The 15,865-nt window shown below is 50.1% G+C and overlaps 1 protein-coding gene across 1 annotated transcript in view; it reads left to right on the forward strand.

The window, feature by feature from the left end:
• The first annotated feature begins 538 nt into the window (after window positions 1–538).
• Window positions 539–15,865, forward strand: part of LOC144161895 (neprilysin-1-like) — a 28,245-nt gene continuing 12,918 nt past the window's right edge. Inside the window, exons 1-3 of the mRNA XM_077692457.1 lie at window positions 539–641; window positions 718–1,009; window positions 9,996–10,267. Coding sequence (XP_077548583.1) covers window positions 10,020–10,267 — 248 coding nt within the window. The 5' untranslated portion in view covers window positions 539–641; window positions 718–1,009; window positions 9,996–10,019. The remainder of the gene's footprint in view (window positions 642–717; window positions 1,010–9,995; window positions 10,268–15,865) is intronic.

Here is a 15,865-nt window from a genome sequence, read left to right on the forward strand (position 1 = left end):
GTGAAAGGATTTCGCATAGCTGGTCTCCTCTCCGTACCGCTAAAGGCCTCCCACCGTTGACGTTCAGCTGGCGCTTTCCTTGCAGGAGCCGTGGTATTTTCGCGACCCCGGTGATCCCGTTCTCTGGGTAGCGCCTGTTTAAAGGAGCCCTGGCAATTTTTTCAACGTGTTTTGAGATCTTAAATGCTTGCACAACGTAGTCACCCAACACACCAAGTACTTATATTTATCGGTCGCAAAGTTCCTCAGACAAAAATTACTCCTCTATTCCCATCAGATAACTTGGAAACTCGCTCAAAAGATTTTGCTCTTTTTTCCGGTTTTGACGTTATGTGATGGCTCAAATTACGTCGGGGCATAGCGGCCCTCGGGCGCTTTTCCTTCAGTTGGGGCAGTCAACGCTTTTCGATAGCGTCTTTAAAAATAAAGCCACAAAAACAAAATAGAAACGGGAGGCATATCTGGTGCGAGGAACAAATCACGCAGTTCCGCTCCGTGCTGCCGATAACTGTTCCTATCGCAGTAGTTCCAGAGACGAAGTAAAGAGTGATAGCGTTTATCAAAAGTGTTGCAGGGTCGCCTTAAGTTAAACCCGACACAAAAAAGCCACAGCTCCGTTCTTTGAGCAGATTTCACACTAGGTGGAGTTTGATTTAATTTTTCGTTTTGTTTATTATTGCCTGAAGCAAACGTATTTTTTTCTCACCCCACTCGCAGTGAGAGAAGCGCGGACCTACACCACAGTGCCAGGTGCCTGAGCCGGGCGTACCTGTTATCTGGCAACGACGTCTTCCTGGAGTACTTCGACGGCCTCCTGCCCGGTCCTGCTCGCGCTGTGGCGGACGAGGTTATTGCAAGCACCCACCGCGCGTTTACTCTTCGGCTCGGAGAGTGGCCGCTTCACTTGTCCTATCGGACGGCAGTCGCCAGCTGGCAGTCAACGGACATCGTGCTCGAGTACTTCGACCCGCGTATCTCGCCGCACGGAAACAACGCGAAATCAGGCGAGGCAAGAAGGTTACTTCAGTAAAACAGATTGCTGCGCAAGTCGGGGCATAGTTCTAAAAATTACAGCGGGGAAACACAACTGCACAGAAGAAGGGCGACACGACAGGAGGGTCGTCTCATAGTACTTCTTCTGTGCCGTTGTGTTTTTAGATGCAGAGCATCTGATTCACTCGCCTTGTCCCTCCGGCGTCGTGGTCGTTGTCGTCGACGTTGTCCACCCCTCCCCCATTCTCCTCGCCGCGCCAGCTGCGCTCTCCGCCGCTCACCCCCTCTCCCTCCGATAGCGAACACACTCTCGCGAGGGGCATTGGATTGGATTGGATTGGATTGGATTTGATTGGCTTGGCTTTGCTTGGCTTGGCTTGGATTGGATTGGATTAAAGTGGATTGTGTTGGATTGCGTTGCGTCATAGCCGCGGCACGTTGCGTCATAGCCGCGACAGACGCGCTGGGGCCGGCGCATGTGCAGTACTCTCTCTTCCGCGGTTTCCTCTCCTTCGGTCGCGCTGCGCATATAACCGGTGTGCCGTTCTCCGGCAAAGCAACATCCACGCTTGGCTCAAACACCTAGAGTCCGCGCCGCTTTACAAGTACGCCATCGTCGTCATCGACTGGGACCGGCTTACGCAGTCCCCTCAACGTTATGCGCGCTATAAAACGCGGTCCCTTCGCCGCTCCGCCTATGCGTCGCATCTACACAGGGGTTCCCGCGAGGGGAGGTGGGAGTTTTCCGGCACAAATTTTTGGAAGAAGGTGGCTACGTTTTACAGCCGTGGATCACACCTCAGGTTTCTGCGGCTTCGAGTAAACAGACCCGCGCACGGTGCACCATGCGTAATCTCGGTGATGGCATTGGCGACACCGCGAACACCGAGCACCCAATATAGGCTGTAACCTATCGTGGGGATTTGTTTTAAGGGGAAGGGTAGAAACCTCAAACGGTGGCCGTCAGAGGCCTTGTAAAGCTTCGGCGGATGGGCTCCCTGTCTGTTTACCAGGCAGGGAGCTCCGGGGCCTCTCTCAGTATCAGGGTAACCCGACTGAAGAAAGTAGCCCCATCCCCTGCTTTTTCCTATGCCATATGGTAAATCGAAACCCCCCTCTAAGCATGATCGGACCCTGAAAAGGGTCCGCACCGAAATATTTTTTCAACCTCTTCCTGCCATCAACCCCCCCAAACCCGACAACTACCCCCACTTTTTGATAGTTGAATTTGTTGACAAATCCCAGCCTCTTTCTTCACAATCCGTATTCCTTGTATCTAAGTTTTTTGAAACCATTCTTGGCAAGAGATACAATGCTAAAAAATTAAAAAACTGGGGAAATCTTAGTTGAGGTCAACACGCAGCAGCAAGCCACAACTCTCATCAGCCAAACCCGCATAGCAGACCTGGATATCAGTGTCACACCCCACCGCAGCCTCAGCAGCTCCCAGGGTGTGATATCTGAGCCAGATCTCCTAACTGAGACAGAGAGTGTTCTGCTCGAAGGCCTAATAGACTAAGGCGTGACAGGATTAAGGAGCATCGTGATAGAGAATACAACAAAGAAATAGCCGCCAAACACCAGATACTGACTTTGACCGCTGCACACTGCTCGAGCATGTCAACGCAGGTTTCATTCGTTGTCCTGTCTGGCCGTATATCCCGAACCCGTGACGCTGTTTTAAGCGCCAGCGGTTCGGGCGTGGCCCCAACAGCTGTCGCGGCAGAACATGTGCCAAATGCGCCCAGTGTTAAATCTCCCGCTGACTATGCGCCAGTCATGATCATCATCGTGTAGATTATCCCGTGTTAGTAAAGCTGTCGTCCCCGCTAAGGGCAGCCATGGCTTCGATCTCGCTTCTCTCGTTCTTCCGTTAACATTTTCTGGTGCCGTTAAACCCGGGAGGATGACCGCACGCGACGACGAAAGAGACCACCTACGTCCCCTCCTGCTTGAGGTTCCTGGAACCCCGTGATTTCGACTGTTCTTCGGCTGATACGCCCCGCCCTCAGTCGGAGGTTGGCATGGCTGGCCCTGACCGCCCACCTAGGACTGACGGGAACCTTCAACAGGACGCAGATACGCCCCATCACGTCCAGGGTACCATGCTTGGGAGCAACTGTACGTCCCCCGAGTACCAAGCTGGTGACGACCTGGACGCCCTGCGTTCGTTGAGAAAGGTTCTTCGCGCTGCAGTTACGAGGCTGCTCAAGGCAGCGACCGCGCTCCGGCAAGCTCCCTCGCCATCTGCGTTGGAGTTGGAGTTGGCTATCAACGAGCTCGAACAGAAGGACGTCGAACTCAACAAGCTGAACGATACGGTGGGTGAGCTGCTGGAAGGAGACGAGTTCGAACACGATTACTACGAGATTTTGCACTACCAGGAGATGATATGCGGGGCCCTCAGTCGGCTGCGATCGACTTTGAACGATCTGCGGGCAGCCGGCATTAAGGTTACCGGAAAGGGAACTTCACACCGTCCACACGACCCCTCCCATGTCGGCTCGCACACGTCGACTTCGCCAGTTGTCCTGCTGGTGCTGCAGGTTTCAACTTTCAGCAGTGAGCCACGTGGGTGCAAAGGGTATCGGTGCCGTGTCGAGAAGACGGCCCACAGCCACGTTCCAGCTATTGGCGACGTGGGAGCCAGCACCGAGTTAGCGTCGAGCGTTCCAGCGAAAACCAACTGTGAAGAACGCGAGGCCACACCAACCGCATACAAGGACAACTCAGCTGCTCCCATCCAAGTAGATGAGAGAACACGTGAAGTAAACGACGTGAACAAAAGGATAGAGCCACCACCCTGTGAGCTTCAGTTGGAGTACCTCTTCTTTCCCGAATTCGTGAAGGGTGAACCGTTATCGGACATTTGTGAAGGCAGGCTAGCACCAATCGTAGACGTAGTCCGGGAGGTTGCATCCAAGCGCACATATGTGTCCTTCAAGGTACCTGATAACACGAAGGCTGAGCAAGCTTTGCTGACTACTTCTCGTCCTTGTGCCAGGCCTGGTAAAGAAGCAGGAGAACCTCATTGGGAGCTGACGCCTATCAGGAAAATGCGCTGGTCAGGAACGGAGTCAGACAAGAAAACCCACGGGAGGCTCAAAACCAAGCTAAGAACAGCGTTCGATGCCAAGACATTCCAGGTTGCACGCCGTCATCTTCAGGACAATCGCAGCAGAACACAAGGACATGATGTCTTTCGGGAAGCAGGGCGCATAATTCGGTTGCCGTCCGGGTCACCTTTTCGGCGCTTGGCTGTTCTGAAAGCGGCAAGACGGCGCAAGCACCGCTGGAAGAGCAAGAGGAGACAGGGTTTGCCTACAGCGTTGCAAGGATTGACCTCCTGGAACGAAACGAAACTTTCCGGTTGTGGACCTATTTTTATCCACTAGGAACTATCTTGCGGGCCGGGGGAAATGTTAGATCCCCAGCCAGGTATACGCTGCGCCGCAGGGCAAAGGTTGCAGCGTTCCAAAGCCACAAAGAACTGAATCAGTGTGTTCAAGTTGTACCGCAGGGCTGAGGTGTTCAAGACGTGAAGAATCAGCGCGTAGTGATCAGAGCCCACTTGAATCAAGCTTTCGGATTAACTGCGAGACTCCCTGCGCGTACATCATCCTCAGAGAGACGTACTAGAGGGCCATGTTGGAATTTGGCCGATACGCGGTCGTGATGCCAGCTGGAGAAGCTGACGACTGGCCAGCAAGTACGGTGTGCTGTAGCGCGCTTCTGCAGCGGCAGACACGCACGTTGCGCGCGCGGGAGGATGTTAAATCTCCCGCTGACTATGCGCCAGTCATGATAATCATCGTGTAGATTAACCCGTGTTAGTAAAGCTGTCGTCCCCGCTAAGGGCAGCCATGGCTTACATCTCGCTTCTCTCGTTCTTCCGTTAACACCCAGCATAATCATCTGACCGACAACTGCATTGCAACCAACTTCACCTGCCCGAACTGCCAGGGTCCATACGCAGCATACTCTCGCGCTTGTAAAAAGTTTCAACTAGAGAAAAAAATCCTTAATTAAAGGCAACGGAAATCACCACCTTCCTAAAGGCGCGAAAGAGGTTCGCCTCTTTCTCACTAGGGAGGTACGCCGACTCACCTCACCGGGTGGCGGAGCGGCGTCTCGTTTTGGTGGGAACCCAGTACCGCGAGTACGACATGGTCCCGCCCCCGCCCCCCATCAGGTTGCCTCAGGCAGCCCAACCCGTCACCACAGCGCTTGCTGAGCCATCAGTGGCTGTGGTGGCGATATTTACCGTCGGGACCGATGCCCCTTCGGTCCCTCTTTTCTCACCCTCTCTGCTTCCATGGAGGCTGCGGAGAGGGTGGACACCGGGGGTCCTGCATCGGCTCTCACCTCGGCTGCACCGGCTTTGCCACCTGTGGTGCTCCCGACACCTCCGGCGGTAGCGGATGAAAAAACCAAAGGTACCCGAATTGGTGCCAAGTCCTGGGGGCGTGGTCCATAGCGAACACCTAGGGCATCAGAGGATGAGATGGACGTAGGACCGTTCCTCTCTTTGTCGCAGCGGAAGGAACGTGTCCCTGCATCCAAACCTGTAGAGGCCGAACAAGCCCCCTCCGGGAGTCCATGCCCCGAAAGACGACACATAAAAAACAGGCTCCAGTATCTCCGAACGCTTCATAATGGGAAGAGAAAACATCATCCAAGAGAACTGCAGACGCCTTCCTAAAAATGCTGGCGATGTATACAAAATACTGGACGCTAATCAGCCAAATGTAATGTGTGTTCAGAAAACATATTTGAATTCCAATCACATGAATTTCTTGAAAATTTACGTGGTATTCAGAAATGACAGGGATGGCTGCCCACACTTTTCGGGAGCTGTGGCAATAATCGCCAGCAATTCCTTAGCATGTCACCCTGTCACTCTGAACACTTTCCTCCAGGCTGTAGCAATCCGTACAATAACATTTAATTGGTTGATAGCGATATGCCCAATATACATTCCTCCCGATTTCGCACTTTTGAGCTCCGACTTGGAGGTGCTAGTTGACCAGCTTCCCGAACCATATATCCTCACAGGTGACCTTAATGCACACAGTTCTCTTTCGGGCTCTTCTCGCATGGATGCCCGAGGTCGCCTAATAGAGCAGTTTTTAACATATTCGGGAGCAGGCTTTTCAACAAGAAGCAGCCTACATACCATAACGTAGGGCACAATACATACTCAAACCTCGACTTCGCTATTGGTTCTGCACTTCTCTTTGCATGTATTGAGTAGGGTGTGGGCACGGACCCATATGGTAGTGACCACTTCTCCACGTCACTAACATATATAGGTAAAGGCACCCGCAGCCCATCGTCCAAAAACAGGTTTAATGAAGCAAGAGCTAACTGGAATACATTTCCAGAGACATCCAAACTATACCACACATCCATAAAACACCTACACGTTGAAGAAGCTACTCAACTCCTCACGGCACACATCCTCGACGCCGCCTAAATGTCCATTCCTCACGTCTCTGGTGCCCCGCGTAACCAGAGGAGGCCGTGGAAGAAGGAGGACTGTAGGCGGGCGCGGGAGGCCCAGAACAAGGCGTGGGGTGTTCTTCGACTGTACCCCACGTCGGATAATCTCCTTTTGTTCAAGCGGGCAAAGGCGTTTGGAAAACGTTTGCGACGTGTGAAAAGACGAGAGATTTGGCGTACCTTCTTGACATTCATTATCTCATACAGCGACACACACAAAGTCTGGACAGGTATACAAAAACTCAAAGGACATCAGACACACAGCCTGCCCCTCGTAAGTACAACAGGTGACACACTGGAAGACCAGGCTAACACACTCGCAGAGCACTTCCAACACGTGTACGGTTCAGCACACTACACCAACGCTTTCAGAAAACACAAAACATCCTGTGAGAAGGAGTCCTTGCAAGAGAGTAATAGGTCCACCTCCTCTAATAACACCATCTTTTCACTTCATGAGCTGAAGCTTGCAATCAGTACTTGTAAACCTTCAGCTCCAGGCGCAGACAAGATTACATACACTATGATACAACACTTATATTCAGACGCCATTAAAACACTGCTTCACCTGTTGAGGAACTGGGCCCCGGGCCATGGCACCGCTCAGAACGCTTTTATTCCACCCGTATTCCACTCACTAATGATGGTGATAGTTCTATGCTCTTCCTCGTCCTCTTTCCTTAACATACTCTCGCCCGCGACAATGGTTCTTGTGCAGACATTCAGAAAAACTGTGGAGGAAACACCACTAAAATAAATGAGGGCCAGTTCAGCATTCAGTTATCGTTTCGTCCGGTCGGTCTCAGCTCGTCCGTCACTTCCTTCTCCAACGATGCTTTGAGCTGTGGTGTCGCTTCCTAGTAACCGCTCTGTTGAACACGGGCAACTGAAGCCCATCAAAGCTCTGTCCGGCGGTATCGGCTAAATAGTGGGCTATCCTGGGGCCATGTTCCTTGCAACACCAGGTTGACTGGGGTACCCGGTGTCTCGGTCGCCATCCTTGTCGCCTCCCGGTCGGTTCCTGGTTATTCGGTCGCCGTTTCCTTCGGTAAAAGTAAGCAGCAGCCGACATCCCACTCCTTCGAGGGAATGGGTGCCCTTTTCGTTGTTTGGATTCAGCTGTAGTTACCGTCTGAACCTCAAATCGGCCAGACCTACGTTGTCTTCTGTCCCGTGGATTAAGCTTTTCTGTCCTGCGACGATTTGACACGGTGTTCACGAGGGAACCTTTCCCATCCAGTGGAGCCAGAGCTGAATGCTCCTTCACACACTCGACGGGTTCTGTTCCTAGTTTGTCGGCCTCTTCATTTCCCTGTGTTATGCGCTCGCTCAGCGGCTGCAGAGCGACACAAGACGCTGAGTTTGCGACGCATACCGAAGACTTAGTGGCTGCCTCCAGGGTCGCTGCTGTCAGCGATTCGTTGGCAGGGACAAAGGGTTTTACAAAGGTAACTGGAGAGGCGAGTGGAACGCTGCGTGTCATTCGGAGGGACCCACCTTTAGTGACGATTTCAGGGGGTCTACACGACGTCTTGCCTTTACTGTCTTGCGGGGTTGTGCACACGTAGCCATTTTTCGATAACGTGTCTCGAAGCAGGAAAATAATTCGAAAAATCATTCCGAGGTATAAATCAGATTCTTCATATTCCTTCGTGTAATCATCAATATCCAATAGGTTTCTGACCTGATTGTCGAGCTGTGCGAGGGTGATCTGTTTTGCTGTGTGGATTCGTAGAGGGTTTTCAGCGTACCTGGTTTCACAGGGCGCTGCTCCAATGCGCGGTCTGCCGCTTTGACCAGGTCGAAAATCTGTACTCGGAGGGTGTCTCTGAGCCGTAGCAGTTGACTCGCGTCCTCTGCGTCGTCTCCGGGTTCAGTGTAGGGGGTGTGGAGCGTCGAGCAGCCGGCCATTGCGGGCGCTGCCCAAGGGCAAGGCCTCCGAGATGAAGGGATCACAAAGTATCCCAACTAGGAGTTTCCCAGGCCCTGCAAGCCTTGAAGGTGCGCTGCGCCCTCATGTAGTCCACTGGGCCGTTCCTCCCGGGTTTCACGGCACCAAATGTTGAGGAACTGGGCCCCGGGCCATGGCACCGCTCAGAACGCCTTTATTCCCACCCGTATTCCACTCACTAATGTTGGTGATAGTTCTATGCTCTTCCTCGTCCTCTTTCCTTAACATCACCTCTACAAACAAATATTTCTTTCGTGGCGCCTTGCAGGGTCGTGGAGGGAGGCCATTGTATTGGATTTTTTATGGAAGGGAAGGACCCTTCCTCTCCCGCAAGTTATCGTCTCATTGCCCTGACAAACTACCTGTGTAAGCGCTTTCAGAAGATGATAAACAAGAGACTCTTGCACTTCTTTGAGTACAACGGTCTTCTCTAGGGTGGCCAGGCAGTCTTTGGGGCGGGACGATCTACTAAAGATCAACTCGTTTTATTATATAGTCGTATATCAAAGATGCGTTCCTCCACACGCAGCATGGTATGGCAATATTTTTGATCTGGAAAGGCGTACGATACCGCGGGACGGTACGGCATCCTCAGCGACCTGAAGTCCTTCGGCATGTCGGGCAACATAATAAACACGCTTGCCAGATACATGTCTTAAAGAACTTTTCGTGTAAGAGTTTAAAGTGCGCTCTCTAGAGTTTATGTGCCGGGAAATGGCGTGCCGCAAGGTGGAGTTTTGAGTTGCACTCTGTTTCTTGTAAAAATGAATTCAATCAAAAAGGCATTACCACCATCAATTTCGTATTCAATATATGTAGACGACGTAAAATTATCCGTTAAAGCTTGTAACCTCTCTATCTGCGAGCGCCAAGTCTAGCTTTGTGTTAACAAGGTAGCGGTCTGGGCAGATATCAACGGTTTTAAATTTAATCCAGGAAAGTGGACTGGTGTTTTATTTTCGAAAAGGCGCGGCATTCGGCCGGATCTAGACATCAAACTTAACGGTGTCACAATTCCAGTCCGAAATGGACAGAAGTTTCTAGGTGTAGTCTTTGACGAAAAGCTCACATTGATACCATATATCAAACAACTTCACATAAATTCTTAAACGCTAGAATCATACTCAAGGTTCTCTCTCACACCTCATATGGTGCTGACAAAGAACTTCTTTTACGTGTTTTTACGAGCCTGATAGGTTCACGATTGGACTATGGAAGTGTTGTTGATGGGTCAGCAAGTAGAACATTCCTCAAAATGTTCTACCCAATGCTTCATCTTGGGCTTGCTCTGCCATGTGGCGCCTTCCGCACCAGCCCGGTCGCAAGCCTGTATGTGGAGTGTAATAAATGGTAAAGTTGACTTTCATGCAACTTCATGCAGTTGGCTTTCATGCGTTTTACTCGGATGAACGACTCCGCCAGTGAGGCATACAAAACTTCGCTTTAAGACATGTTTCACCCGTTTTAGGGTGCTATTTGATTCAAAAAGCGTTTGTTTAGAATGCCTTCGAGACGGCTGAGTAGCAGAGGTATAATGCTGACATTGCAGGAGCCTGTGACAAGCCGCGCCGACATGGGCGGTTTGCTGGTGGAAAACTGGCGTGCTGCCACCCTCGACCACGTGGGAATGCACGACCGGATGGCCTTCGCGCACATCGAGAAGGCGCAGTCGTTCGCGGTGCTGCCCGCGTTGCATGACATGGCTCTGCTGCCATACGCATTTGCCTCTCCGGCCTTCCACGGTGACGGAACAAGGGCCATGAACTACGGGGGTCTTGGGACCACCGTTTCGTTGGCACTCAGTCGCCTCATCTCCCTCAGGCAAGCCACAAGCGTTTTCTCAGGCACAACAGTTTCCCTTATCCCAGATCTATTTGTATGCCATTCAGCGAACTCGGTGTTACGTGGCAAAGCAGTCGTTGGTAAACTTTATATTTTTGATTTTGGTGGGGCCAAGTGATGCATACCTGAGTGATAAAGTAGCGCAAAAAAAACAGGACAACGTTGGAGAACACAGGCAAAGCGCTTACCAACAACTGAAATTTATTATCACTTAAAAAGCAATAAGAACTGGAGGAAACACGTGACTTCTGACTCCAGATTGGGATTACAAGCATACATTACAAAAACAACAATACCTACAACGCAGGATTCGGCAAAGCTGAGACAAATCGTAGCCGCCAGCAACCGTCTACCAGAGCAGGGCCGGTACTTTGCATCGAGCAGCCGTCACCGTGGGCTCTAACGCACGCACAATCCCCCTTAGGCACCTAGAAAATCAGTGTCCTTTCGCGTAATTGTGGTGGAGGGTGCACGGACATAATCTTCTTTCAGCGTCTTACTTTTTTCTTTCCCAAGCTTCTGAAATCTATTTCATTATCATTTCTGGGTACTGAGCCAGCACCTGGCCTGCTCGAACGGAGGCGCGCATGAGCATTTTGCAACGTGCACAGCACCCTACGGAGTTCCTCATTTCACAGGAGCGCTCCCGTAGGCGTTGGTTAAGGCAGCGTCCCGTTTGCCCAACCTACGAGCGTCCTCATTTGACCTCGTAGGATCATTGGACCTTGTGGATCATTTTGTGTTGGCCTTGAACAAAGGTCTTTCCACGTTTCTCCGGGCCGCTGTTAGTTGCTCTAGTTAATTTGTATCTTTTCTTAGGTGCGTTGTATCTTCAAGTCTCTTCAATTTATCAGGTGTTTCATGTGGGCTAATTGCCGTTTCCGCTTCGGCACGTACTCCATCAAGCACAAGGTCGCAATACCCGGCGTCCTACTGTTGGTAAGACCACTTCCTCCGCCACGCAACAACGGTCCGCAATTTTCTAGCACCTTCGACGTGTAGCCAAGAACCAAGCCGAATACACCAAGGCCTGCGTCAGGCGGGCTTGCTTTCGAGAAGCACCTTCCGCAGGAAACGAAAAACGGCTACAAAATTCTTTGCACTTCGTTCCCGTAGTGACCGGCTCTCTGGCACGAACGATCTTTGCTCATTCCCAGGAAACCTCGCACATCTCCGGCTCATCAGGCTGTCCCCTTCCTGGACACGCCGACGTCACGGCAGGGGCTAAGATGACTTAAAACTTGGGTACAAAGGTCTGGGTGCGTCCCTGCAGAACAAATGACGGCTCCCCTCCGCGGCTACGACTGCCGCCGCCAGTGCAAACGCGCGACATGTTGACCGGTGCATGAGTGAAGGAGGGAGAGTTGTGCGGTCTACGCCAAACTCAACAGTGCCATCCGCACGAGGGAACTGGTATCCCGGGTTTGTGACGCATCCATAAGGCTTCCGTTATTTGACAAGAACGGTGGCTTTGTCGTGATGCCGTCGGAGGCTTCAGCAGAAAAGGCGGAGCATGCCATCGCTGACAATTTGCGCAACTTTCCTAGTTTCGATCCGCTGAAAGTAAAGGAGCACTCATTGAAGCAGTGAGAAGGAATTAAGTTCGACAAAGTCATTTCGTCGGTATTTTTCTTCTGTCAGTATTTTTCTTCACGAGGATATGGAAGCCGGAATGCCCATTCAATGTGGTCGTCTCTAAGCACGGTATTGAGCAGCACTCAGTAGGACTGCTCTTACAGCGGCGGAAAGCCATGCACCCATTTGATGGTCTCTTTCGCATTAAAAAGGCGCAAGAAGTCTTTACATTGCGAAATAGAAGAGCTGGGCACTAACAGGAAATGCCCATGTGGCCCTCTAGATTATTTCACACACTGTTGAGCTGGGCAGCTGTGAGACTCCCTCAGGCCGGCAATACCAAACTCCATATAGACAGGGCTTATTAGCTAGCAGACTGGACTCTTCACGAGTAAATTTCACGCACATGCTTTTTAGGGCAGGAACCTGGTGTGGTAAGAAATGGAAGTTACGAACGCACAAGAACAGCACCATTGCGGAAGACGTGCAGTGTGCCGTTATAGGTGCACACGCACGTACCGGCGTATTGATATAGGGGATCTGACTTAAGCGACATATATAATTGCATTGTGACTCTGTCAAGCATACCAAATGTTTGACGGAACGATTACTATCAACCGTAACAAAAGTTACCAATTTACAAATCCGGTCAAAAAACAATGCGAGTGCGGACAACGGCCCTAGGCAATAGGATAGTAGCGTCAGCTAGGGTGACTGGCCGTAAACAAGGTCTTAAGCCTTTGCCTGCTGGCCTAGTCAGCGTACCAACGTTCGCAGAAGTACCTGTGCTGAATATGTTATAGTAACTGTCACGAAATATATGATTCAGCAGTAGAATATAAATTTTGGGTCCCATTGTTCTATTTCTGAGTAAATGAACCAATCATGTGGTTCCTGGAAATCACTGGGGCAAGAGAAAACACAGTTTTTTGAATTAACAAACTGGCATTTTCTTTTCATGGCCCCTTTAACATTGAAGTGTGGGCGAGTAATTTGGCCTTATTCAGAAAGTGAGATGCTTTCGTAAGCTATGTGCATAAAACAGTTCTGTCTGACCTCAAATTTAAGTTCCTAGTGTGTTTTGTCATTTCTGGCATGGCCTATAACAATTTCACAAATACTGTACATTCTAGTGGTGTTCGTGGCATAACGGGGGGGGGGGGGGGTACTTTGTTCCTTTGTGTGGTGAGTTTATTTCACCGTGTATATTCAAGACGATAGTCTTTCTTAGGCTACTTGGTCTGTCTGTTTTGTATGTAAATTTTGGTCTGTCGTTTGTATGTAATTCTATTCAGCCACCCGGCCAAAGTAAACCGATATTGCGCTATAGTCTTATGTACTCACAGCCAAATGTAAATGTCTAAACCCGGTTTATATGTTCATACTTGTCAACTTTGTTCAACAAGAACAAGACATTACGCAAATATAAGACAGGAAATTAGTACACAAAGGATATTTACAGTGTTCCTTCATTAAAAAATTCATGGATGCTTGGTTTTTCGATAGCAAATGATATTCTACATATACTGCAGAAAACCGCCGCCTCCTGGCGGCATATCAAAAATCACGCGGCAACTGCAACGAAAGGTTCCATTAGCTAGGTTCCACGTTCTGCTTGGAACGCACGTGCAGCACGGCCATGCAGTTGTATAAACCTTGTAGTCGGCTGCCTCCATTCACGCGCGTCTCCGCCGTACTGCAGCGCTGGCATCGAGGAACCCGGCCTGTAGCAGTGGAACGCGGTAAATTCAAATCGCCTTGCGCAAACCTTTAGTGGGTTTAACTTGGGATGAGCGCGACGGTACAGGAACAGCATGAGAGGTGAGCGGGAGAGCAAAGGGGGGCATTTCTTTGGCAAATGTCTACAAAGACTATCGTCTTTTGATTACATTTGCAACGAAAGGAGCAGATACGCGGCCAATTGTTTTAGTTAGCTTTACGCGCGTGCACACAGTTCATATAGTTGTGCATGCTCCCACATCCGGCAATTTTAAATACCCACATTTGAAACAATGCTTCAGTCTCATGGGGTGCCTCTCAGGGCGCGATTGTGTGCGCCACACAGCGTAATATTACCGCCAGATATTGGCTTGTATTACGCACTTTTGGTAGACAATGAAGGTAAGAAAACCACACGTGCCTGCCGAATGCTGTTTAGCATTCGGCAGGCGCGTTTAGCGTGTCGGCTACCCTTTTTGTTTCACATGTATACCACGAAGCTATGCCAGCGACCCGATACACGACTTGCTGGTGTTTTATGGGTGCAGCCTCCGATGCAAATGTAAAAGACATTTTTTTTTTCAGAAGCGTGTAAGACGCAAAAGCAACACCCCGAATTCTAGAATCCTCCTGATTACTAGGCGCGTTTTGTATATCAAAACAAATTGGTGGGGCATTAGGCAATCAATCGGCGGCCATATTTTTTGCTACCGCTTAGTGTTACATTGTACTGGTAGTGTACCGCTGCGGTGTTCTGCGCTGCTCTGCCGCTAAAAGGCTATAAGCTTGGATAGGGTTCCCCAAGAACACCAAAGAAATCCTGTCAAAGAAACTAAGGAGGACAAAGATAACGCTGCATATATTACGGGATAACACAGGAATCGAATATAGAGTTATGTGGGATTCTTCTTCTAAAGGTTGCGAGTAACTGTTAGAATGCTTCATCGCCTGTATAGGCCGCCTTCAGAGAAATTAATTTAAAAAAACTACTTAACAAGGAGGGGAATGGCAATGTGATGTTTAGTTTAAGAGACGTGTTGCCCATTCCTCCACGTAATTTCTGCAGTCTGAAAGTCTTCAAGATTTGGTTTGCGCTGCTAGCATAGAGAGTGGTGATCATGGTTTCTCGTTTTTCCTTGTTTCTTTTCGTTTTTGTGCAGTTTCTTTACTGAAATAGACCCTATGCGAAATTGCTTGGTGATCTAGCAACACTGATGTAAACAAGACCGTCCGCCATATTGGTACGGGCGACGATCGCGAAGTCTCGTATTGTTTACTGTGGAAGAGTACGTGACGGTAACGCGGTATGGCTCAAACTGGACTGCGTTTTCCGGGTCCCGACCACGGATTGTGGACGAAGAACTCGTCTGCGCTGCCGACTGTGTCTGAGGGCTCATACCACTCGTGGTGCCGCGCCAAAGACCCATCCGAGCGACAGCGGAGCAGGGCATGCCGCCTAGCCACCGAGCCGCATTGCTCGCCTTCATCAGTGCGGACAAACACGTGCGACTCGCAGTAAGTAAATGTTTGTTTTTTCCTTGACGCGAGTTAACCGGTATGAGCATTTGTATAGCACTTTGTTCACCGTTGTTTACCATGCAAATGCGTATCGGGGACCCTGTTGCAGTAACCCTGAAAGAGGAAAGCGACAATAGCCAGACCGTGCCGCTAGTGGGTGGATTGAAATGGCGTACGTCGGATTTACGGGATTATTTTTGGCGAAGATGTTTACGGAAAGGTTGAGGCGGTTTTCTGTGACGGTCGTCCGCCCGCGCGTTTGCCGCAAAGCATTCGTGCTTTGCGGCGAAGTCAACTACAAAAGTGCACATGCGCCTTGAATTTTCTTTTTTGTGTGTGTTTTCATTATTTATTGCGCATGTCCTGCCGCAAAAATCTGTTTGTGCGTCTGGCTCGTCCTTTTTTGGCAGTGGGGTGGTTGTGGTAGATTCTAAAGCGCATGTTTTGAGTGTGCCCGAACAGATAATACCGTAAAACCTCGTTAGCTCGAACTCACTGAACTAATTTTTTTTTTAATTCGGTGGGTCATCGGTATAGCCCGAATGTTTACGTGTTTATCTCGAAAGGTTTTGGAAGTGAGTTCCAGATAATCATAATATTGCTCGCTTAAGTTATGACGAACACGAATATGCGGGAACTGGTATCATTATCCACGGTGAGGTTTATTAATGTTAAACTTCCTTCTCTTGAAAGTACATTAACAAAGCATGCAGCGATACTTGCACGCTCGAACTTGAAAAACAATTTTGACATCATTGCTGTTTG

This window comes from Haemaphysalis longicornis, unplaced genomic scaffold (genome assembly GCF_048455015.1).
Source record: "Haemaphysalis longicornis isolate Haplotype H1 unplaced genomic scaffold, Haemaphysalis longicornis Haplotype H1 scaffold_12, whole genome shotgun sequence".
Classification (NCBI taxonomy): domain Eukaryota; kingdom Metazoa; phylum Arthropoda; class Arachnida; order Ixodida; family Ixodidae; genus Haemaphysalis; species Haemaphysalis longicornis.